The sequence below is a fragment of the Aptenodytes forsteri genome, unplaced genomic scaffold, assembly GCF_000699145.1.
Source record: "Aptenodytes forsteri isolate BGI_AS27 unplaced genomic scaffold, ASM69914v1 Scaffold63, whole genome shotgun sequence".
NCBI lineage: Eukaryota > Metazoa > Chordata > Aves > Sphenisciformes > Spheniscidae > Aptenodytes > Aptenodytes forsteri.
The window spans coordinates 3,453,901-3,480,258 of NW_008794709.1; the positions used below are offsets into that span (position 1 = coordinate 3,453,901).

At 36.8% G+C, this 26,358-nt stretch overlaps 1 protein-coding gene across 1 annotated transcript; it reads left to right on the forward strand.

Annotated features, from left to right (window-relative positions):
• KDM1B (lysine demethylase 1B) lies at window positions 1–26,358 on the forward strand. The gene is made up of 20 exons (XM_009273722.1): window positions 1–90; window positions 909–1,033; window positions 2,900–2,989; window positions 3,777–3,888; window positions 4,617–4,733; window positions 6,025–6,063; window positions 7,171–7,375; window positions 8,490–8,674; window positions 9,544–9,720; window positions 10,654–10,728; window positions 12,103–12,240; window positions 13,763–13,934; window positions 14,972–15,099; window positions 16,555–16,686; window positions 17,065–17,139; window positions 18,067–18,183; window positions 19,030–19,155; window positions 20,656–20,778; window positions 22,769–22,921; window positions 23,526–26,358. The coding sequence occupies exons 1-20, from the start codon at window positions 1–3 to the stop codon at window positions 23,607–23,609; spliced, it is 2,463 nt and encodes an 820-aa protein (XP_009271997.1). The 3' UTR covers window positions 23,610–26,358.

Here is a 26,358-nt window from a genome sequence, read left to right on the forward strand (position 1 = left end):
ATGTCAACTGGAAGGGTACGAACGAAAAAAAAGGCATGTTCTTCAGACCAGTCTCCAGACAACCTTCCACTAAGGAGTTCTGGAAGACAGGTATTTATAATAATTTAAAAACACATGGGTTCGTACTCTGGTATTTTTTATCTTCTGTTGACATTTATAAAGAAAGCGGGCTTCATTGTGGATAAGTTAGGACTTAGAGTACTTATCCAGAGAGAGGGAGAATTAGTTAATTCTGTGAATAAGTAGGTAAAGTGTCTCATTTGTGAACAGTATTCAGAAAAGACAAATTGCTCAATATAACCCTTAAATACTTGATGTGTTAAAAATACAATCACAGATTTCTGTACAGCCAGACAAAGCTGTCTGCCCATCCAGACGGAGGCCTAAAACGCCACGATACACAGTACCTTTGTGGCCCAGAAGAGACATTTGGTATACAGCTTTGTATCTGGAGTCCAAAAAAAGCCCCAAGCCTGCCCTAATATTTTATTTGAGGCACAGATAAGATTGCTACTAATTAATATCAATAAGTATGTGAAGAAGAGATTTTCTGAAGGAGAAATAGAATGAACGCGTGAGGCTTGACTCATTAGCATGTGATGGAGCTTAAAATATGGTTTAAACTGGAATCTTTGCTTATATGCTTCAATGGCATCAGTTAGACTAAGGCAAGACATTTTTAGCTTTAAATGATATTTCCAGCCTTACTGGTTTTTTTTTTTGTCGAAAAACTGACCTACTTTGACAGCTGTTTCATGCTGCAGCTATTTCACAATGGATACAAAAATTTTCATTAGTACCACTTTAACCATTTGATGCTACCCACAAGCTGCAAAACTGTCTGAATGCCATTTTGTAGAAGATGCATTTGTGTCATTTCTGGTCAGATTTCACCTATTCTTTATTAGGTGAAGAAGAAAGCAGCTGAAGCAGCAGATGATGATGATGAAGCGTCAGAGAAGAAATACAGAAAGTGTGAAAAAGCTGGATGCACTGCAACATGTCCCGTTTGCTTTGCCAGTGCAGCTGAAAGGTTTGTTTCTTCTTATTTGCATTTTCCATGGACTTTCTAAACTTGCAGCTGAAGTTTAGGATCCTAACTATATTCTGAAAAATCCTTTCGTTTCTAAATGTAGAGGGAGAATCGAGAGGTACTAGTATGAGTCTTAAGATGCCAGGGAAGTGTCACAAGTTATTCCTGTTGTGGATAACTTTCGACTGTGCAAGTTGCTAATTCAGATATAGAATATCTTTAGAATACGCTTATTTATGTTATTAATGGTGCCTTCTGGAACACGCCTTGCTTCTGTGAAACTGAGAGCATATTAGTGTAATCTAATCTACGAGGACGCTAAACTTGCTTTCAAGATGGAAAATGAAACCGTCATTTACTGCAGAAAGTCTTTATCACTCTTCCGTTGGAATGCTTTGCAGTCCGAGGTGAGATTCTCACTTTGAAATGTTAGGTCTCGGGAGACAGTCGTACTTATTTTAACTCTTTATTCTCAAGTTGTTCATGGCTTTCTGTGTACTTGCCCAAGTCCTTTTGCATTCTGACCCTGGCGGTACTTAATGCACGATACTGGCAAGGTGTATCTATAATAAGCAACACGTTAGACCTCGTTATGCAGTAAGCAGACTGTAATTATATAGCATTCCTCTCTCCCTGGTTAATTGAGACAAACTTTCCTTGTTTTATTTATTTTCCAATGATATAAAATAATTCAGTGCTTCATTTAGTTATCTATGTGGATTGTTCTTTGGTGGCAGGAGGTCAGTGTATTCTGGATGTTGTCACAGGAAAGCCAAGTGTTTTGGCAGTTGCATAGGAGACTTGTAGGGGAAATGAGCATCTGAGAGATCAGCATTGGTGATATTACATTTTTTATTTAGGAAACAATAGATACTGCTTAGTCATCTTTTTGAATTGTTATTTTAATATTTTGATTTCCACCCCTCCCACCCCCCCAAGTACATACTTTCAACATTATTTATTTGCGATGAGATCATTTCATGGCTAGCTATTTCAGTTAGTAGCTTCGGTCACTGCTTTTTACCTCGTGCTTTTTACTGTGTGCGTTTATCTTGAACCATTTCATTGACTTTAATGAGAGTTTTCTAAGTGAAGAGCGATTGCTTTGTCTGATGAATATAATCTTTGCTAGTGGATATTTCTTTCTGAGAGTAATAAAGAATAAATGCCCAAAATCTGTAACCACTTCCTCAGGATTTTTTCTCATTGGGTTAAAATCGCAGCCAACTCGGTCACGTGAAAAAACTAGGCAACATCTGTTTTGTGTTCAGATTTGCCTTTATAGTTTTGTCAGTTTTTCTGAGGATGGGATGTTGCAATGATTGATGAATCAATTGATTCATTGTACAAGAAAAATACTAATTTAAATGACCCCTCCCACCCCTGCACTAATATCAGAACAAAATGGAACAAAGTAAAGGAACTGTAAGTTTCTGCGGAGAGGGACTTTGTCATCTTATACATTTGCAAAATGCTTAGTGTGCCACAGCACATGTTATAAGAGCAAACTTATTTCATGTTCAGGAAACGTCTGCTTAAAGGGTACTAAAGACAGGCTCAGTTGACCATTGTTAGCGGGAGGTTGCTGGAAGCCAGACCAACTATAAAACTGCACATTGTGTACATTTTGCCTCCTTTGCATCTGGTGTTACTTAGTTTGGAAACTGGAAATGTTTGAGACAATTGAAATGATCTTATTGTTATTTGTATGACTGTAGTGCCTTGTGCAAGTCAGCCTTCATGAATGTAACATAAAGCCCTGGCTTGTCCTGAATATTTTGTTCACGTTCTAGAATGTGCTACTGTCAATAGAAAGATTTTTTCTAAATGTATCGTAAAACTATTTCTATGTCTCCTGTGTTACAGATGTGCTAAAAATGGGTATACGTCTAGATGGTATCATCTTTCCTGTGGAGAACACTTCTGCAATGAATGTTTTGACCACTATTACCGAAGGTAGATTTGCCAATTAAGGTTGTGCCTTTTCAGTGCTTATTAAAATTTGGCAGATGTTACAACTGTTGAAACATCACGTACATAATACAAAGACTTGTCCTCTGTGCTTGCTTTATTCAAAGTGAGGCTTAGATATTGGTGCTAAAACTGCAGGTATTGTATGGACTAATCATCAACTTAAACATAGCAGCGTGAACAAAACTGGTTACTTTAGGCAGGCTGGTTTGTGTGTACAATTACTCTGAAGCTTTTGTCTTTTTTTAAAACAACATCAGAGAATTTTAAATGATAAGAACAGTTTTAAGTAAATCTATTTTCCTTTATAAAGCAAATGCACTTTACGATGTGAATTCAGGAGACCTTGCCTCTCTGTAACATCAAATCAGTCAGCAGATTTAACTTGCGGTTCAGTGACCGTGAAGACTCTGGTCAGGCTCACAGAGTGCTTTCAGCTCCAAGCTCCTTCCCATTTGAGTGGGAGTTGAGTCCAGCTCTACCAAGACTTTTGGGTGCTTATGTGCTCAGCAGTACCTGTGACTCAGTCCAGACCTTAGATACTGGGAAGTGTGCTTATGATCAAGAGGACATAGTGGACAGGATGCAATTTATTGCTATCGTAAGAACCATGACTTTATCCTTTTTAATAGGAAAAATATAGGAGACTCTGCAGCCTTATTTCTCTGTCCTTATATAAAATGTTTAATTTTAGAATAGCTGCTGTTGCTTGAAATGAGCTAGATATTCAATTTTCTGACTGTTTGCTGTTTTCTTTTCTCTTTCTTCTTAGTCATAAAGATGGTTATGAGAAATATACTGCCTGGAAAAGGATTTGGACAAGTAATGGTAAAAGTGAGCCCAGTCCAAAAGCCTTCATGGCTGATCAACAGCTTCCTTACTGGGTAAGATGGAGGGTGATTTATTTAATAGGGTATATTTCAATGTGATGTTCTGATGTGAGTTTCTGATGTTGTATGTTCAAGCAGCAGGTCAGCTGAGTTTTTGTGGGGGTTTTCTAGTATCAGATGACTGTGGAGAAGCTCAAGATAATAGTTCTGATCAGCTCCTCCATTGTTGGAGACCTTCTCCACACCCCACAAAGAACAACCTTCTGTTGCTTTTCAGTGAAGTAGCAGCTAAGATGTGTGATGTTCAGGTAGAATAAGACTTGGCAGGAAAAGGGAGCATGCCAGCTTTAGGAAAGTACGAGTCTGAAAGACTTCCCAAACAGATTTTGTATTTCCTTGGTAAAAAGAGAGCAGAAGAAAAAGACTGGAATGGAAGGAAGTTTGGTGGTGGTTGTTGGTTTTTTTTTTTGTTGTTGTTTTTGAAGTGGTGAACAATGTGTTTTTGCAGTAATGCTTGCAAAACCCACTGAAAACCATAGTAACTGGGTGTTGAATTAATTCTGGAGTTAAGTTCTGTGGAGAAATTCAGTCTTACAGGAGATAGACACAAGGTTTCTGTATACCAAATGTCTTACCTGAGGATTACATGAGAACGAATTTAACAATTATATTTGACAACTTCCTCACATCTCCCTGCTTTCTAATTGGTTAGTTATGCTTCATTAATCTTATCTGTAATCAGACAATAACAAGTAAAAACATGTTTGTTTTTTGACTTGTAGGTGCAGTGCACAAAGCCAGACTGCGGTAAATGGCGTCAGCTGACAAAGGAAATCCAGCTGACACCACAAATAGCAAAAACTTACAGATGTGGTATGAAACTGAACAATTCCACCAAGGTAACACAGAAGAGTTTTGCTCATACTGAAAATAACAAGAAGTTGATATCTATTGTTTGCAGACATTAATTTCTTCTTGTTTGCTGCTTAATGTTTCTAATGTCAAAATGATTGTCTGATGGCCTGGAGAGCTGCATGGTGACAGGCCTACATGCTGTTTGGACTTTTTGTTTCCCCGAGTGGAAATGTCAAGAAAGAAGTATCTGGAATATCTTTGTCTGCACAGTCAACTGTGAAATCCTTCATTCTGAAGCTATGGAAAGATTATCAGCATGTACAAAATAGACACACACCAAAATGTTTATTTTGGTTTTGTTCAGCCATACTTTGTTATTGAGGAAAGCGTTTGAAAAGCTCAATGAGCTTTTATTAATTTCTAGCAAGTCTGTCATGGAGCTTTACATGAAAACTTTCAGCTTTGGCATGAAGATAACTCCTGAAGTTTGAAAGGGTCCTTATAGTGCCACAGAATCTATATAGTTAAAAACGTAACATGAAAATACTGACCAATCAGAAGGGTCAGCATTTGATCTTGAAACTTTGTGATAAAGATACTCTTAAAATAAATGAGACACTTTTTTTTTTTTTTATAGTCTAGACTGGAAGAGTCTCTCTGGAAAATCTGGGATATTTCCAGAATTTTTCTATAAAATTCCTTTTTTTTTTTTTAGCAAGTCTGTCATGGAGCTTTACATGAAAACTTTCAGCTTTGGCATGAAGATAACTCCTGAAGTTTGAAAGGGTCCTTATAGTGCCACAGAATCTATATAGTTAAAAACGTAACATGAAAATACTGACCAATCAAATCAGAAGGCATTTGATCTTGAAACTTTGTGATAAAGATACTCTTAAAATAAATGAGACACTTTTTTTTTTTTTTTATAGTCTAGACTGGAAGAGTCTCTCTGGAAAATCTGGGATATTTCCAGAATTTTTCTATAAAATTCCTTTTTTTTTTTTTTCCCCCCATTTGTTTGATTCAGTGTGCCACTCCATTTCTTGGAAGAAAATGTATATTTTAATGTCTGATCAGTAGAAACTAACTTAACAAATGAGAAACATTTTCTGGTGTGTTTTTGCTTTATGGTATGTTGTGCTTTTTCACTATGCATTTCTCTACTATTTATTTTTACTAACATAATCATCTCTGCTACAGAAGGCTAACACTAACATATTTTGGGTTTGTTTTTTAAGTTTAAAGAACTATGCCATAGACAAATTACTTTGTTTTATATTTAATTTTTGTTGTACAGCTTAAGAATAGCTCTGATAACATTCGCTTTTCTTTTAGACTGAGGGCTCAGACCAGTGTTCCATGCCTGAGGACTTGGTGGGAAGTGGCTGTTCCTCCTCATTTGTCCTAGAATATGAAAGCAATCTTAAAGCATGGCATATTTCTTTCCTTTTCTTGGTCCTTTGGCCAGTTATGGTGGCATTTATGCATTTTGCTCAGGAAACTGTCGGGCACTATTTGCAACAGAGCCTAGGGCCTTCTACCTTCTCATCTTTTTCCTCTTTTCCCTTATCATACTAATTAGCTTTCAGGTGGTTGGTGGTGTCTTTGAGTTGTGGCCTGTGATTCAAGGTTTACTCTTAATTCTCATTTTTGATCAGGCAAAACTGTATTCAGTTGCCAGCTTTCCAATAAAATTCCCCATCCTAAAATTTCCCTGTCTTTCAGGTGGTTTCTGTCTTTAGTCAAGCTAGTCTCCTCCTTTTGAAGACTGCGGGAGAACATCAAAATATGTTTTCTCTTTCCTCTTCCTCATAATACAAAATGAGACTTGATGTACGTTGGTGTTTCAATGGGTTTATGATCATGTAACCCTGCATTTCAGATTTAGTATGATCTGGTGTTCAATAACCCAATGTTGACAAGTGTACCTGAGGTACCTCTATCCCAGGAAACATGTTCAAGCTTATTGTTGACTCTTGTAGAAGCTTTGTGGTTTTGTTTCCTTAATGCATGTTTGATTTGTAAATTAAGGGTGAATCATTAGCGTTTCTTAGGGTTTTAGAAGGTCTTTGATGGGGATAGCAGAATCTAAATTAAATTGATCAGTTAGCGTAGACTTTTCTAAGTTCAGATTTCTGGATGCATAAATGACTGTAAATGTTTTATAAAGGGCCTGATAAGGCATAGATGTGTTGTCATGGCATGTCTCATCTGTTTGCTTTCCACGTGGGTGTGGAGTTTGTGAAGTTTCAGCTCCATTTCTGAGGAAGAGATTAATGCTACAGGTTTTCTGTGTCAGGCTGAGGAAGGGGAAAGAGGGAGAGAAAATGTCTTTATGACTTGCAATTCTGAGATTGGTACTGCTAGTGCTTTTTGGTCTCAGTTTTGGAGGGAGGGGGGGAACTGGTTCATTTTCCAACGTTTTCAAAGTACTGACGTGTTCTCTTCTCCCCTCTTTCCTTCACTTCTCCGCTTGGCCAGAGAGTGGCTGAAGTTTCAGACCATTGGTGGTACTCCATGCTCATACTCCCTCCTTTGCTGAAAGACAGTGTGGCAGCTCCCTTTCTAGCTGCATATTATCCAGACTGCGTGGGCATGAGTCCATCCTGTACCAGCACTAATCGGTTACCTGGTGAATCCAACCTTGTGAAGTTAGAGCACTTAAAGAGCGTGCCTAATTTGACTGGTAAGGGCCATCTGCAGGGCTCTGTTGCTTAAATAGGTGTGATAAATTTTGTCTTATAATTGAGTTCAGAAGGCACATAATGCTCCTGATTCAGAAATACTGGTTCTGTTCTCAGCACTAATACACGCTTTCTGTGTGACTGCCTCTGTACTTCTTTGATGCAATTTACTCGTTTGTAAGATAAAGGTAATACATTTCGTATGGCACTTCTTCAGGGAGTAAGCACAGACTGCATAGGCTTTTTGTTTACCACCTGTCATTTGTTTATAGAAATGGGAAATTAACATGCGGGTACTTAAAAGATTGTTTGTGTTCTTAAGGAAATTAAGACTTATCAAAACAAAACATGATTCTGCTAGTTTTGATATTGTGGATCTTTGGGGCTTTGGAGAAAAGGATTTGATTTCTTCAGGCATTCAGATTCTGTTTACGTTAATTTTTTTGCTAATGACAGCTCTGAGACTGACAGCCTGGGAGTGCGGATCTGTAGAATAGGTCGGGTATGGAAAAAGGTAATTCAGGATTCCCATAATCATCTCAGAGAGAGTGCTTTGAGGAAAGTTCAGCTTCTGTGTTGTCTTAGCAGGCTTTGCTCTCCTTAGGTGCTGAAAATAACTCTGTTCATCTCTTCAACAGATATTTATCTGCTTAACAAACAGAAAACTTCATTACACAGAGCTACCAATACTGCACGTGGAAGATGATTACTTTTAGTTACTACCCCCTCTGGGCAGTGTTGGGAGTTGAAGATGAAAGGGGTTCAGAGGACTGCATGAGCCTGTACAGTGGTGCTAGACCTTAGACTTGAGTTTAGATCCTGTTCCTTGTTGGACTCATCATGGCATCCGAGGGCACATACTGTTTCTCTGACAAAACTTCAGCTCTGATAGGTCCAAGATGTACCCATCAGGTAGCAGGACAGTAATTAATACTGCACAGCCTAGAGGGTAGGAGAGGGGAGAGCAATATAAATGAAATCATTCTGAAGGTGGCTAGAGGCTGGAAAGCTTCGTTACTTGTTTATCTGTGTGAGGTCAATGGATCGCCTTAGAGGGAAAAGGATGCGATGAAGACACGATGGAATATGACTAGTTCTTGGTGTGTCTTTATTCAGTTGCAGGCATGAACAAGTATTTCCAGCCTTTTTACCAGCCCAATGAATGTGGGAAAGCACTTTGTGTGAGGCCAGATGTCATGGAACTGGATGAGCTCTATGAGTTCCCAGAATATTCACGAGACCCTACCATGTACTTGGCTTTGAGAAACTTGATTTTGGCTCTGTGGTACACAAACTGCAAGGTAAGAGATGCTAACAGTTCATTTGTTTGTTTACAAATAATAGCTACTTTTTTTGGGATGTGGACTCTCTTCTTAGGAATTGGACTCTCTTCTTAGACATCTCCTTATGCACCAGAAAAATTGCTCCTACCCTTTTGAAAATACATTCTAAGATTGGCTGGCTTTCTGTTTGTTGTTGGGGTTTTTTTTCAGTTTTAATGCCTAGGAGCTTCTTTTGCAGCAAAATACAGAAGTTTTAGAAGTATTAAAACTCTACTGAGTCTGCCCAGCTATTAACTTTTAAAGGGATGCTTGAACATTTCTAAACAGTGTTTGTGGGTGCTTTATGATTTTTTTTTTTTTCATATGACTGTTGGACAGGGAAGTGGTTTTCTTTTTACTTATGCTAACTCTATGACACTGCCTTCAATAGAATTGCTGGAATTTCTCATACTGAAGCTTTCAGATACTGCTGTCTGTATTTATGTGAACGTTTTGGATATTAATCTGTTTTTTATTTGGAATGCCGCTTTGGAATGGATTTTACTGGAATGTCATTGTGAGCATGGCCACCAGGTAGATTCATTTTGCAATCAGGGATGCATTTCAATACCATTCCTGTACTAATGGAGCACACCATGGAGTCTGCAGGAGTATCTTGTAGGCTCATTTGCTTTTATTCCATGTTAATCTAGCTTAATAATTGTTACCTTACTGTGTAAAGCTGGCTAGCAAGAAAATTCCACAAAACTTGCTTTTAAAATGCTCTCAGAAACCTGATTCATGATTAATTTTTACCATCTGGTTTACAGTTTAAATATAATGTAAGTGCACGGAAAAATTGAATATTAGACAATCAACACTTTCTATTCTTTGTTTCTCCTTTGCAGGAAGCTCTTACCCCTCAAAAATGTATCCATCATATCATTGTTCGGGGGCTTGTGCGTATTCGTTGTGTACAGGAAATGGAGAGGATACTTTATTTTATGACAAGGAAAGGGCTAATTAATACGGGGATTTTATCAGTCAGTCCTGACCAGTATCTTCTTCCTAAAGAATACCACAATGTAAGTTGCTGTAATAATCCCTACGTTATTAGTGCTATAAAACTACATGGCACATGTCTTTTTTTTTTTTTTTTTTTTTTTCTGGATTTTTTGCTCATTAGCTGTGATTCCAACTGTTTACGTAAAAATTACATCTAAAAGCAAACACGTTGCATGCTTTTCACGGTTCTCATCTGCCTTCAATGGTTATGGAAACTGCAGACATGGGAGACTTCCCAGCAAGGTTTTTGTTCCCACTAAAATCTGTGGAATTCAGTCCTATGGATTTGTGCTTCCTATGAGTTTTTCAGATGGATGGGAACTGTGCGAAAAATACACAATACACTTAGGTTCTTCGCATGGCTTAACCTTATAATACACCTCTGCTTCCATAGGTCAGGAAACTCCTTTCCAGATTGGTTTGCAAGAACTATGATTAAAGGGTACATATTTATGACTAGCAATTTGCTTAACAGCACACAGAAACTTATCAAGTTAATGTATTCTGTAATGGAATATCTCCTAGAAATTGCAAGTTGATTTATGTTTGGAAAGTGTATTTATATGTTTTTAATTTATAAAATAGTTTTTACTGGTCAACCCAATTTGTGATTGAAATCATTACAAGGTAAGTGTGTTTCTTGTCTGGCAACTTCAGTTAGATTTTGTCACTTGACTGATAACTTCAGCTGTTGCCATTAAAAGAAGTTGAGACATCTGCTTTTAAAGTGCTTAAAAATTGTAACTATTTTCAAAGCTACAATTGATCTTTTCTCTATATTAAATGCACTATCATCTTTAAAAGTTACCACTGATTACTTCAGAGGACAAGAGAGCTTAGACTTCTGAAACCTACAGGTATTTTTAACTTCAGCAAGAAGAAAAATAAATGTGCAATGATGATTTCTATTTTAGTTCTAACTATGTTTATTTAAATCTTTTATTATTTTTTAGAAATCTGTCATTATTGTTGGGGCTGGTGCAGCAGGATTAGCAGCAGCCCGACAACTGCACAACTTTGGAATTAAGGTAAGAAACTTTAGAATACATTACTTAAAAAATCAGACTTCCTCTGCTTTGAAAGTGTTCTTTATCAAAATGAAAAAAATTACATTCTTGTTACAAACATTTATGTGTAGCGCATCTTAGTTAATTTGTAAAATCTGGGGTTTTATTAATTAAATCTGCTGTTTAAAAACAGCATTTATTTGTATCTAAAATTCAGCAAAGCATGCAGTGAATATTTTACAGACTTGGGTTGGGAGGATAGGGGAGACATGGATATTCATGTCCAAATAATGGGACTGCAGATGGTGATGGTTGTTTAAATGAGGTGAAATTTTCTTTCCTTTGTGCACTTTACTGCACTTCACTTGTTGCTTATTAAAAACAAGCAAACCACATGTACTTCCCTTTTCCCTCATATTTATCATTCGTTGACAGTGTGATCTCACAATACTTACATGTTGACGTAATTTTACACATCAGAATATTCTTATGAAAATCTGTGGGACTCTCTACACGAGGTGTTTGCAGGGCTGATGTTTAAGGAAATGAATGAGCATCTGACTTTCCGGATTTGTATGTTTATATGTTCATATATGTATATATTTATATGAAAACCTGAATCCTATAGCCCCATTATCTCATTCTTTGGTTGCTAAATAGCAAATTGCAGTCCAGCCTTTTTGTACATCAAGTCCTGTGGAAAGCTATCCTGCAGTAAAATACATAAATGAAAACTGGCAGGACCTTTTTTTTAATATATAAAATATATATTATATATTTTTATATATATACACACTGTTGAATTCTACTGTTCTGGAGAGATGGAGTTTCCCTAAAAAGACTTTCTCTAACAATAAAAGGGTAATATAAGTACAGGTAAACATATTCAGTCAGACATCCATCTAGTCCAGTATCCTGTGTCTGTCTGTGACAAGTAGTGGATGCTGAAGGAGGTATGTGAGAATGGTGGAGATACGTAAGAATGGGGTTTTCTTGGAATACCCCAGGAATGAATTTCTCCGAAAGGTGTACGGACTTTCTCAGATGGACATTGCACCCAGATCACTGTGTTTAATAACCTGTAGCATGCCTAAAACTCCAATTTTGAGATTTCCTGAGTGGGTCTTTAGCTTTTTTAAAAAGAAGGCTTATTTTTGTTAGAGTTGTTTCTTAAAGTAACAGTTATTTTATATGTGTGTATCCCAAAGGGTAACCTTTAAGGCAGTTTAAATGCATAAATTAACTATATCCGCAAACGAAAATAAAGTGTTAAGATCCAGCATTGCTGGATTACTTGGGGGTTTTTTTGTTTTGTTTTCCCCTTTGCTCTGGAGTTGAACAGATATGTTTAATATAATCAACTCTTACAACTTACTAAGCTGCATTGTGTCATAGGTCATTGTCTTAGAAGCTAAAGACAGAATTGGTGGCCGAGTGTGGGATGATAAGACATTCAAAGGAGTCACTGTTGGAAGAGGTGCACAAATCGTCAATGGATGTGTCAACAACCCAATGGCACTAATGTGTGAGCAAGTGGGTTCCCTGCAGTGGTCATGCATTATCACTAGCGAAAAACTGTCGTTTAAGCCAGGTTTGGGTGGCTGGGTAAGGGTGGGAGTCCTTTTTCATGACACGATTAAAACACTTCTGCATTGTAAGTAAACTCTCTGTTGCTGTTATATCTTTGATAACAGTTGGGGACAGAGAGGGGCTATAGGATGGTTTTGGGCACATGATGTAAAGAAAAACAAGGCGGCTCCAGCTTCAGAACCAGAAGAAACCACTTTTTTCCCCTTTTCTGGAGATAGTAATGTAAAAGGTCCCCAGCAGACTTCCTTAGAGCTGAGAAAGGCTTTACTGTGGGAGGCTATTGTTATGTTGTTGTAATACATAGTTCTATGACAGACTTGCCTTTGCTCAGCCGCTATATTTCTAGTTCAATTCCACACAAGTTAAGATGAATATGTATAACAACTACTGATGCAAACACATTGCAGTTTGATTTTTTTTTTTTTTTTTTTTTAAATTTGTTGATTTGATTTGTTTTTTTCGGGGCAGGAAGCTGAATTTCTCCAAGTGTAACTTGAGTATCGATTTTGTTCAGAGAGGCATGCAAATCCAGCCCATGCTGTTTTAACAGTTTAGTGCTCTATAATGTCATGAAAAAATTATTATTTTTATTTTTTTTTTTTAAATCATGTTTTAGTTATGAGGTGAAGAGCAATGACTTCTGAATACACATTAGGTGCCCATCCCTTTGTGGTCATTTGATGTCAACTTTCATTCAAAGTACAGCCGTATCTTGAGAAGAGATCTGCAGTGGTGACCAACAGCCTAGAGAGATGTGAGGATATGTGAAAAACCCTGGAGCACACCCTAAGTAACAAGGCCCTAGGAAGAAGTTAGCACTGTATTTGTGGTATTTTCTCTAGACTGACTCTGTAGAACATAAAAAGGTCTTTATTCTGACTTAGCTCTGTTGTGTGTTTGATACAAGTTGGACAAGCAGAGCAAGATACTAGGTTTAATTCCAAATAATTTCTTTCTTTGCTTGTTTGTTAATGAAATTGGCGGTAACTGGCAAGCAACATCCTGTCAATTCCTGAACGCAGGGAACTGTTCAGGCATCAGGCACCAGAAAGTTTTAGAAAAGAACTGATTTTAATGGCGATTTAGAGAATAAGGTGAGGTAGAAATGAAGGAGACTGGTTCATCATGTTTGATTACCAGACCCAACATCTCTGTACTAGTCCCTGGCCTGATAGGAAGGTTGGAGATGAGGTTTCTGGGAATCCCCGATAAAGAAAAGGATGGAAGAGTGGGGAACAACAGTTTGTGGACAATTAATGGATAGAAGGGTTGTCGGTATTCCAGTTTTAGGAGGATGAGAGTTTGAATTAATCTTACTAATTATTTAAATTACCCGTTATCCTGGATGTTTTTTAAGTGGCATCACTTAAATCTGAGGGATTCACCTTACTTTAAATAACTTTGAGGAGGCTAGGCACTGTAGTTTTTCTATACTTAAAAAGCAATAAAATGTCTTTTTCTTAAGCTTGGCATTAAAATGCACAAACTAGGGGAGAAATGTGACTTGATCCAGGAAGGTGGAAGGATAACAGATCCCACTATTGATAAACGTATGGACTTTCATTTCAATGCCATCCTAGACGTCGTCTCTGAGTGGAGAAAAGATAAAACCCAACATCAAGATGTTCCTCTTGGTGGTAAGTAGGTGATTTATTGCAAAGCGAAGATGTTGGCTGTGTTCATAGAGTTTTATGTTAAATTGGCTTTTACATCGGACATTTTTATAAGTGTATGGCTGTACATCTGACCTTAAATCCAGCAGTGATAACCTGGCTCTATGGAGGACAAAGGGAGATTGACTATTGTATACACACAGACCAAAATGTCACTTGTAACTTTTAAGGAAGCCTAATTTGAAGGCTTTTATAATACGGTATGACTTCTGATGTAGTATCTTGTTTTCATGAGGTAGCTTTTTCAGTATAACTAGTTGCACTAGCAGTTCAAAAGACTTGCTTCTTGCTGAAGCAGGCCATAGCTAGCCGTAACTCATACTTTTTGACTAATCTGTCTAAAAAAGAGCCTGATCAAAGCTTTCTGCTGGCAAGAACAGTCCCATCTCCATTGGTAACGCCTCCCACCACACTTGCAGCATGCAAGCACATTCAACACCAAAAAATAAACGTGCTCAGAAATCTCTGCCTTCCAAATCTTTTCAGCATGGATTCTGTAAGACAGAATTAGTAACTTCTCTGTTCTTCAGTGAACTCTGGATCAAATTTCTCAGGTCTTTTGGTTTTGTAAAAATTAAGCAGGATTTATTTGCAAGGATTCTCCATTACCTTGAAGTGTATTTTCCTTGAAATATCTTCAACTATTGATGATAGGTAAACAATTAATTCTCCTGTCTCAATTGGCTAGCCCAGCTGTGCTGTTGCACAGTGTGTTTCTTTTTTTTTTTTTCTTTTAAATCATTTAAACTCTTGTTTTCCTTAAGTTATGTATGTTTCCTTTTTGAAGATGATGATTTTACTAGGGAAATCTATGATTAAACAACAAAGTTGTATTTTATCACTGGAAAGATCTTGTGGGTTTTTTTCTACGAGAAGAAAAACATCTTAGCAACTTCACAATAAGCTTGAAGATCTTGTGATCCAGAGAATAGCATATTGAAATGCAGTAGGACTTCTGATGAATCGTGATATATTCTTATTTTAAACATGTTCTTTCATAGAAAAAATACAAGAGATCTATAAAGCCTTTATTCAGGAGTCTGGTATCCAGTTCAGTGAGCTGGAAGAAAAAGTACTACAGTTCCATCTCAGTAATTTGGAGTATGCCTGTGGCAGCAATCTCTCTCAGGTGAGTTTTGACAGCTGTGTTCTGAGGTGGTTGAGTTTCATAGAAGATAGGGTTTGAAGTTACATTGAGAAGTCATCTGATCCATCCCATGGTGGCCCCAAAGGAAGAATCGGCTATCCCTAAACTGTTCCTACATCCCTGACCTGTTCTTTAAAAGCATTGAGACACAGACTCCAGCACTGCCTTAGGTAATCTGATGGGAGCTCATGACATGCTTCCAGCGACATTCTCTTTAATGTAGAAGTTCAGAGTAGATGGTGGAGTAGGGCATTTTGCTGAGATGCTGGGTGGTAGGATTCACAGGAGAGTTACTCTTCCTCAGATGTTGTGTGTGACTTCTGCTTCTCAGTTCTGTGTTTAAAAACTGAGGTATTTCTCTACCTTGCTAGGTATCTTGAGAATAAATGCATTTAACTTCTGAAGTGTTCCAACACCCTGACGGTGGGCCCCAGTTCACCACTCCTAGGTATTCTGTTGACTATGTGATACTTGGCTTTCCTCGCGACTTCAATTTTAACCAAGCAGGTTCAGGAAATATCAAAGTATGATGTTGTTTGCAGTGCATTATTTACTCAGTCCCGTTGCTTGGGTTAAAGATGTTTAGGGTCAATTGTACTATGGTAGTGGGACAGCTGATTGATATGTGCAGATGCACAAATCTGATGTGAACTGAGAAGCACATAAGAACATAACAAAAATCTGCAAGACAATGCTATACCAGGGCAGTCAATGGAAAATATTTTGATATGTCAAGCTTTCACACTTCACAAGCACCCAGGGGAAATAAGAAAGATGTTAAAATCTATCTTACCTTCAATTTTAAAATCAAAATATGAAGCAAATGCAACTGCAGTGATAGGAATTGGCATTTCAATAGCAGTTTGAGAATTGCTTCAGATTTTTCACTGCTAAGTGGTGATTGCTTAGTGCAAATATCACTATCGTACTAACTACAAGTTTGCAGGGGTGGGGGGAAAAGGTCAATGAAAGATATCATGGAAGAACCTCCAATGTGACAGAAAAATTCCATTGAGATTTTTTTGTATCTTATTTTCCCCTTCATGTTGGGAAATAAAATATTTCCATTTTTATTTGAAATCTTAAGGCTGTAAAATCTGATTTCTTTGCTAGAGACAGAAAACTGAAATAAACATGCTGCAATCTACCTGAATTTTTATACTACTTTCCTTGTTTTCTCTACCAAGCAGAACTATAAATTACCTGCTAGTGACCAACCCACGTTATGACATTTCTTAATCCAGCAATTCATATGTTGTATAGTAGCCTTAGGTAAATAAGCTATTTGCTTTTGTCAGTGTTGCCATACATTCTGGTGATCCACTTTTTTTTTCCAGTTGTGAAGGGAATTAGGGTGGCTTCTTCTAAACTGTCAGACTTTTGCTAGTACCCATGTCACCTCACCAGTAGAGACATCTAGTTATGTTCTGTCCACAGGTATCTGCACGCTCATGGGACCACAATGAATTTTTTGCCCAGTTTGCTGGAGATCACACTCTACTAACTGTGGGATATTCTACTGTGATTGATAAATTGGCAGAAGGGCTGGATATCCGGTTGAATTTGCCAGTAAGTCTGGAAAATATTGATGCAGTGGCTTTCTTGGATTGCTTTGAAGCACCCAATCATATCTTTGTATTCTTTTGGACCAGGCAAATCTATGCCTGTGATTATTTTGACTTGTCTTTAACAAAAGAGAGGACAACCTCTGCATTTCTGGAAATCCTCTTTGAGGACTATCAGTGCTTAAATATTATGATATTAGAATCACAATGATTTTTTTTTTTCAGCTTCCATGGAGGCTATTTTTTTTCTTTCAATATTTCTCTGGAAATTTGTGTTCTTCAATTTCTAGTTTGCAGACTGGTGCTATATTAGCTATTCTTGTCTGAATTTGCATTGCATATATAGATTTTGTAGTATAATCTTCAATTTGTCTTTCAATAGGTACAGAGTATTGACTATTCTGGTGAAGAAGTACAAGTCACTACTGCAGATGGAACAGTGTGGACAACGCAAAAGGTACCCAATATGCTTCAAGATTAAGGATTTTAGGGAACACAAGAACAATATAGACCACAGTACATGTCCTTTTTGTCTCCCGCCACCCCCCACCCCACCCGAGGACTACTTAGTGCAATTTCTCCACACTCAAAGATGAAAACTCATATATTCTAGCGATCCGTACTTGGATGTCCTAGAGCCTATTTTTCATTGAGCATGCTTGAGTTTTGAGTACTAGCTAATCTGAAGAACTAAGCACTATAAAGGTAGTACTAAAAATGTGAAGCAAATAGATTTTTATCAGGTCTTTGAAGCAACAGTTACGTTTTCTGGTTCCATTCCCTGCTCAGCTTTACCCCATTTAGCATGTGAATCTGTCCTGTTAAAATTTTTCCCTTTGGTATGCAGGACTTGACAACCCATATTTCTCAGTCTCCCTTATTCCCTGTATCCCCAGCTGCTTCATGCTGCGTAATTTAGCTTTTAGTAATTTTTAAAATTATACATAAACTTGATCAAGATTGGATTGACATCAACAGTGTTACTGAGCATATTTTAAGGAGAAGGGATCTGTGAAGGAAGGAAAAACAAGCCAAAAAAACCGACCATTTTCTCTCCGTTCAAAAAGACAGTTTTGTTAACCTGAGAGCCATTGACTGTAATTTACAGGAGGTATTAAAATTAGTAGCATGGTTAGCCACTCTGATACAAGCAATTCAACAGACTACAACTTAAAACCAGTGAACTGCAGGATCTGTTCTCACATGAATGTAAGGCATGTCTTTCCCATTAATGGGGAGTAAAACCAGACACTAATCTAGAGATGTCTGGTGAGTATTGTGCTGCATCCTACAAGAATAATCCAAGACAGTTAAGAGGATGCTGTGAGGCTTAAGTGCAGTATTCAGCTTTGGCTACTGTTGTGATTGTAATTATTTCTTTCAGGTATTAGTGACTGTACCACTGGCCCTTCTTCAGAAAAATGCCATTCAGTTTAATCCTCCACTGTCAGAAAAAAAAATTAAAGCCATTAATAGTTTGGGAGCAGGAGTCATTGAGAAGGTAAGTAACTTCAAATTATATTTCATTTTCTTTTCATAGAAACATTGGCTGCTTTGTCCCTGTTGCTTTTGCTGTGTATTTCTCAGGATTTATTATGCATTTGGTTTTACTTGTATACAGTAGCCCAGAAAAGCAAAATGCTATCGAGGATCACGTGCATTTCTGTTTCTTAGATTTCCCAACTTAATGGGGTTTTTAAAGAAATTGTTTGCAGAATCACTTCACAGCTTAAACATTTTGTGCCTAATTTTGAGCAAGCCTTCATGATAGTCTTAGATCTTCCAAAATTCTAATAATATGCTTATTCCAGGTCCTTTTGACCTAATAAATACATAAACTATTTGAGAAGAATACTGAAAGTTGTGTATTTGACCAGTGTAAAATCTCCTACCCTTTCCCAGTGCAAAAAGACAGCCTCGCCTGAGAAGATCCCTAGTAAGATGTGTGCTTAGAATGAAACTGTAACAGAAGTAATGCCAGAAAACAGGATTATAACAATGTTGAAATTTAAAGGCAAGATTCAGAAACCCCCACACAGGATGGGGATCAATAAGTTCTACGTTAGGTTTGTAAAAATTCTGCTGAATTTCTTGAGCATTTTCCATAGTGAATTCCACTGTGAATTTGGTACTGTCTGTGCATTTGCAATTTGTGAGAGTAGCAGGTTTTTTTCCTTTACTGTCCCCCTTGGAGAACAGGCCCATATATTCTCTGTTGAGACCCTCTCATAGAACTGGGTGTCTCTAATGGAGTGGAAAAGGGGCAAAGAATTATAAGAGCATCATATACCATATCCAGTTACCAGTTTTGTGGCATGAAATGCTTTAATTCCATCTCTCTCTCTAGATTGCCTTGCAGTTTCCTTATAGATTTTGGGACAGTAAAATTCAAGGAGCTGATTTTTTTGGTCATGTTCCACCCAATTCCAGCCAACGTGGGCTCTTTAGTGTTTTCTATGACATGGATCCAGAGGTATCGTATGCTACCTGTATTTTCTGTTGGCCCTTCAGAAATTCAGTTTGGAATCTAGGTGCAATAATTACTGAAAAATGAAAATTTTCTTCTTCCCCCCACCCCCACAACTGTTAAAAGAAGTGTAAGCAGTGTTATTTATCAAGAAAAAGCTGATTGATACTTCATTGTAATAAATGGGAATGTTTTTCTATGTTTGGATACAAAATAACATGCAAGTTAATGCTTTTATTCTCAAACTATCTTGAAAACAAGTCTGTAATACCTAACTATAGATGTACTAATATGGGAAAAAGTCTACTGGTCACTTCCAGTTTAGGGCTTCTGTTCCCTTATTTAAATCAGCTAAAAATCCAGTTAAAAAGATCATCCTGGCTTATTAACACTTAATGGCTTGCACTAGCCTGAATAACTATGTGGAGTGGCAGAAGAAAGGACAAACACTAGGTTTTGTATGAAACTGAGGTCTGTAGGGTCAGTCCCAAACTCATGAGTTTCAAAACAAATTCAAACCAGTGCATTGACATCATGTTTCTCTTCCCCGCCAGTTCCAAGCAGACATGTTACACATCTGTATCTTACCTTTTCATGCTTTTACAACAACTGCTGCTTACTGCTTGGCAACAATTAAAAGGCCATTTTGTAACCTTATGGCTTACTCCAAAAGGAAACCATCCTGTGAAGATTGTGCTCTGTTACTACACTATCTGTACCTGTACATGATTTTTCTTAAAGAAGTTTTCTCTTCAATACTTTTAAGCTCATTCTACATGTGGTTCAGCGTGCTGGTGCTGTCCAGAAACACTACATATAATTCTTAATTTGCTTGATAGCTATCCTCTGCTAGCTATCAAGTTTAGTAACAGAAGAATTGCCTTATATAAACAAGGGAGGGAGAGTTCTTTTAAAGGAGTTGAGAACTTGTGTGCTATTCTGTAGTCATCGCTTCATCTTTGAAACTTCTGCATGGTAGCAGATTAAGTGGAAGGAAACATCAGTAGAACTGAGCGCTCATTTCTTGGGCCAAAATCTGCTGGTGAGAACTTAGTATTGGCCTAATCCAAAACATATCTAACTAGTATTTAAGTAGATTCTCTTTGTTACCACCTTTTGAAATTGGAGTACAGTTGAGGTGGAATTTTGGCACGGTACTGGAGCTTAAGAGGTCTGTCACAAACAGCAATGCTATAAATGTCAAATCTTTTGGTGTAGCCTTTAAATAGGTAGATAGGAAGTTTTCAGTTAATTCAGCAAGTTATAAAAGGGGCTGACCGTAACACAGATCTGTAAACAAGACATCAGAGGATGTTAGTAATTTGAGCATGAATACTGTAGAATATGTTCCCTTTATTCTAAGGGATCAAACCCACTTGCCTCTAGAACAAAAGTTGCTTTGCAGCTGAAAATCTTTGTCAATACCAATTAAAAGGGACTCTTCAAGAAAGACTTAATAACCTAGTAATTTCAAGATGATTTCATATGTTAATGTCTTGTTTTTAGGGCAAACAAAGCATTTTAATGTCAGTGGTCACTGGAGATGCTGTGACAACCATTAAGAATTTAGATGATAAACAAGTACTGCAACAGTGTATGACTGTACTTCGAGAGCTGTTTAAGGAGCAGGTAAGAGAAGCCTTTTTTCGTAAGAGATTAATTAACTCGCCAACAGAGGTAAAACTTTTAATTGTATTACTTCATGATGTATAGGAAAACCTTTGATGTTTTAAACTATTTTTCTTTTCCTGTCAGTTTGAGGGGAATATGCTTCCTTTGAGATACACTAAAAACACAATGCTTGGTCTCTTGTGTGAAGAATGTGAATTGAAGTATCTTAGATCTGTCTGAAGGAAAATGGTAATGAATTGAAAAACAGCAATGAACTATCATCCTTTAAAGTGCTTTTAGAAAGGAAAATTAATTAAAATCAGTACTTTAGGCAGGTAACACAAATACAATACTTACTTAGCTGTCACTTTTTCCAAACTTTTTTTTTTTGTCATCGCTGCTTCCGATACATCATAAAAGCTTTAAGCTAGATGAATTTGATTGTGATTCCCCCTCCCTCCATGTAAAAAGCAACTGAAATTACACTACCACCCTGCCCAAACCAAAGAAATCCCTTACTCTTCTAGTAAGAAACAACCCTTCCTGAGCTGCCTTGGGATGGAGGTACAGACAAAATGATCTATCAAGGGCCCTACATCCTGACTGTAAAAAAAATCAGATAAAAATTTCTACCTTTTTTCCTTTCCCCAGCTCATCATCCAGAGAAAAACTAATAGGAAAATCAGAGAAATCTGGGGCAAGCAGAAGACTTATCACTTAACAATGTTATTTGCGTTCCACTCTATAGATAGTAATGCCTTAGTTAAATCACTTAGAGCAGTTAGATCCCAAGGAATGCTTGTGTTAATGTTCATGGGTGATCTCTCAAATTTTACTGATGGTTCAGATGTTAGGATTAATGATCTTGGAAAAAACTTCAGCATCTGAAAGCCCAACTTTTCCTAGAAAACATACTTTTGGTAATGGCTTTACAGTTACCAGAACCATGTGCAATATAAGTCCACATACCTGCTATTTTGATCTCATGAGAACGTCGAGGTAGCAAACAGGTCTTTGGTTTTGGTGCCACTCTAGTCTAGAAGAGTGATTTTTGTGTCTGTCTCTGTGGTTTATAGCAGTTGTGAATTTCAGTCATCTGTCCACAATGCAGCGGGATTTTGAAAAACAAGATAGCTTCCAGGGGTGTACCAGAACTTCTTCTGGGATGTCCATGAAACTTGCCATACTTGGCTAGCCATTGTCTTGATTGCTTGAGCTTTAGTCTCTCGTGTGCTACCTGAATGGAAGAGTCTATTTGTTGATACCAGATGTGTAAGAGGCAACCAGGGGTGCTTCTTTTTACTTGTCACCAGCCCCTCAAGAGCAAGACACAGCTGTAGTTGACTAAGCCTTCATACAATTGTTATCCAGGCTCTTTTTGGTAGAATTGTGTGGAATTTGCATGCTGCAACGTGACAAAGAATACACAGTATTAGTGTCATGGTTTAGCTACAGACACTCTGACTTCCTAGTTTTTGTTTTCTCCCTGAACCTAGTTTTCAAGCCAGGTGATTTTTCTGATCTTAGATAAGTAACGTTATTTCTCCACTGGAATAAAATGATCTCCAAAACGAAGATTACATTTTGAGATTTAACAAGCTAGAAGCAGCAAAGCATCATGCCTTACCAAGATGGAAAGTGCTTACATTATACATACAAACATGTTGAATGATGTTGATATTGGTATTTTATCTGTTTGCAAGAGTAAATGTATTTTGAGGAGAATTGTTTTTCTCGTGTGTAGTTCTAGGTATATTACAATATCCAGATTTGTTGCATTCAAAACAGTGCAACTGTGATGTTTCAGACATCAGGCAAGTCTAGCAAACAAAATTATCTGTGGCTAGTAGTATAATAAAGAAAATTGGAACTTAATTCTGGAATGTGATCTAATCAGTGTCGTAATAATACAACATACTCTAAAGGTTACAAGAAACTGTTTATGAGAAAAAGCTATGCAATTGTGAGCTTTTCTTTGCAGTGCATAACTTTTGTTTTGATTATGCAGGAGGTTCCTGACCCAGTGAAGTTTTTTGTTACTCGATGGAGCAAAGACCCTTGGCTTCAGATGGCATATAGTTTTGTAAAAACAGGTGGCAGTGGTGAAGCTTATGACATTATAGCTGAAGACATACAAGGAAAAATTTTTTTTGCTGGTGAGGTAAGTATCTTTGTTACCATTGATTAAGGTTATTGGGGAACTATTTCTTATGAAAGATTGTCTTTTGCTAACCAACACCATTAATCTAGAGGTAGCATATAAATATTCTGTTACACAAATATGCTGACGTTTCTTGATTTTGACACAGAACCCTCTTTATTCATATTATTATTGGGCATGGAAAGTCTGCCAGGTATTTCGGGTCAGGAGTGAACTGCATAACCAATAAGTGCAGAACATGACAAGACTGTACAATCCACTTGTATTTTTACTCAAATTGTCTTTCTGTTACTCCATTTGTGGGTAACATAACAAAAGCATGCTGTTAATGGTATAGGTGCATTCTATACTGGAACAGAACTTACCTGCCCCACTAAAGTGCAGATGGCAAAATAGACTACTAATTTTGCTAGGTGACTCGCTTGCAAATTTTGAAATTGCTAAAAACCTTAAATAATTCCTCCTAAATTCTTTCTGAGAAGATTTCCATGATTTTTAAAAATGTTGGTATATGCTTAAGGAAAACAAAACTGATCTTATAAACTGAAATTCTATCTGTTCTAATAGTTTCAGAAACAATTCACTTTTTTTTTTTTAAATACAGGCCACAAATAGGCACTTTCCTCAGACCGTTACAGGAGCTTACTTGAGTGGGGTTCGAGAAGCAAGCAAAATAGCAGCATTTTAAGTACTGAAATTTTGTGTTTATAGATATATTTTTAATTGTTTTCTGTGGGTAAAACTATCTTCAAGTTTCCTATTTGCTGCCTTTTTCCTAAGTGGTACTTAAATAGTATATGGTACCTGAAGATAAAATCTTCATCTTCCTTTTCCTCTTTCTCCCCCACCTCCCTTTTAAGCCCTGATGATACATATTGTTGGGGTTTTTTTCCAGCTAAGGTATTACTAGCAAGAGTGACATTGGAGTCCCTGGCCACAGCTTAACTAACAGAACTTTTGTTGAGAGTCCTCTTCTGTATGGCTCCAGTCATGTTATTGTAAACCTTCATTTCAGAAGGTCAGGTTAAAACAAGACTAAGTTAACATACAGCATTAAAAATGCTGGCAGTTAGTAATGATGATGGGAATTTTCCACTAACTGTGCTTCTCAGGTTGATTATGCTCATAGGAGTTCAAACTTGTTCCCAAAAGCCTGAATAGCCTAGACAAATTCTAGAATTATTGTAGGAAGGAACTCAACTATCATTCTTTCCACTTGCAATCAATAACCTTTTCTACAATATTTTTCATATTCTTAGCTTCCACTAAGTGGGCTTTGGAATATCAAGTTTGTTCTTTTAAATCAGACGGCTGGAACAGTTTACAGTGCAATCACAGAAAGGTTATTGTAGCTAATAAAAACTTGAAAAATTAACTTTTACATTAATTTAAAAAACTTTGAAATGGTCAAGGCTACTTATTCAGAGAAATTCTTGTTACAATAATAGGATAAGTTTAGATTTGCTTAGTGCTTCTGATCATGTAGAAACAGGACAGCTTAAAAATACTATATTTCTATGATTATTTTGAAAACAAACTTCCAAATTCATTTGGGCTGAGTAGAGGAACTATCTACTGATGTGAGTGCACAGTGGGCAGTGAAGGACTAAGTTCCTAACAGCTCATTCAGCTTTTATATTTAAAAAAATAAGTGAAGATGAATGAGGAAAAATACTAACACTTTTATGAAGGGCTGAAACAAGGTGGCTTGCACTTTGACTTGAAGTTTTTTTTTATTTTATTATTAAAGTATTATTAAAAACAACTTGAGGGAGTAATTCAGTAAGGGCTAAGCATTTATCTAATAGCTTTTCCATGGGACAGGGAAGAAAAAATATTTTTCAGTAGAAGACAGACAGACACAACCAGGATATCTGATGTAATACTGTTCCACTAAAATGGTATTAATGAAAAAAAATTAAAACTAACTTTTAGATCTCTTCCCTCACACCTTCCCTATAACTTTACTGCATAGACCTCATGATTTCTGGAAGGAAAGTAAGCACTTCTTTCCACCCCCTTTCTTATGCATAGGGTCTTTTCTTTTTTTAATCTCTTCATTTAAGGAATGACACAGCAAACTTTTTTTGAGTTACAGTGCTTATTTCCATAAAGCTGTATCCTTGGGAAAAAAAAAAACCCAAGCAACCTTAAGAAAAATCCTACTGAATAAACGCAATTCTTCTTTTTAAATACCTAATATTTTGTTTTTAGAGTAGCTATGATATTGTTAAATACCTTTATTTAATCTCTAATTTACAAGGTGAAGATGTTTATATAACTAGATGTTTTTCAGATATATATTCTGTTCTGCTTCTTAAAGCTGAATTATGTGGATTAATAGGAAAAGTGTAACTGTGCATAATTTTTCTCTACATAAATGCTAGTATGTACAGTTTTAAAGTATTTCCAAGTATTAAATTGTAATTTAAAGGCTATAAGAAGCAAGACAAAAATCCTCTGATGATAAAAGATAATCAGACATCAGATTTTGCTTTTGGTAATCATTTGCACTTTGTTAATTTCATATATTACAGGCCAACTTACTTATAGCATAACTAGGAAAGATTGAGAGCTGCATATGTTCGAGTTCCAAGTTTCTTTCCCAGTTTATCATGTATGACAGAATTATTAGGAGAGGAGCTTCTGAAGGTGGGAAGAAAGCTTATTACTACAAGCCCAAAATATTATATTCAATGGCTGCTTCAGCTGACCTTGGTTAAAACTTCAGTCAGCTTAACAACAACATATAAACACATCACATTTTAGGTAGGAACTGTCTGTAAAGTTGAGCTCAGCATCCATTTCTGCAGTCCAAAGTTTGTGTGAACATGCTTGATTTTAGGCATATGCTTCCATCCTGTTAATTTGTACTTGGGGTTTTAAATCTATCTACAGCTTTGCAGGTAGATAAATGCTATATTCTAGAGAATAGAGATGGACATGAACAAACTGTCACATTTGGCTTTAGCTGCTGCACACTTCTTACAGCATTAAAAAAAGGATAACAAGCGATAAATTTACCAATGGCCTAGTCTATTAATTATTTGTATATTATTTTGGTGCCAAGGCACTTAAACTGTGTTGTGCTGCACTTAAGTTTGAGGCGTAAATAAAATAAGTATGTTCCATTTTAATTTACGTTCATTTGAAATGTATAAGAACATCAGGCTGGTTCTGAGACGTCATTCTTTAATTAATGTTCCCCCCAAATTTTTTTAATACCTATGTTAAAATTTATTTCAAGCATGTATGTGTTTTTTCTTTTGTGTTTAATTTATTCCCTGCAAATAAAGAACTGGGGAATGTTTTCTTTGAGTAATTTGTTTAAATGTTATAAAAAAAATATTTGAATGCAGAGCATGATCTGTAACACTTCAACTCTTCTGTGTGACTATGTTATGGCAGCAGAATAAAACTGGAAAGTATCCACAGGA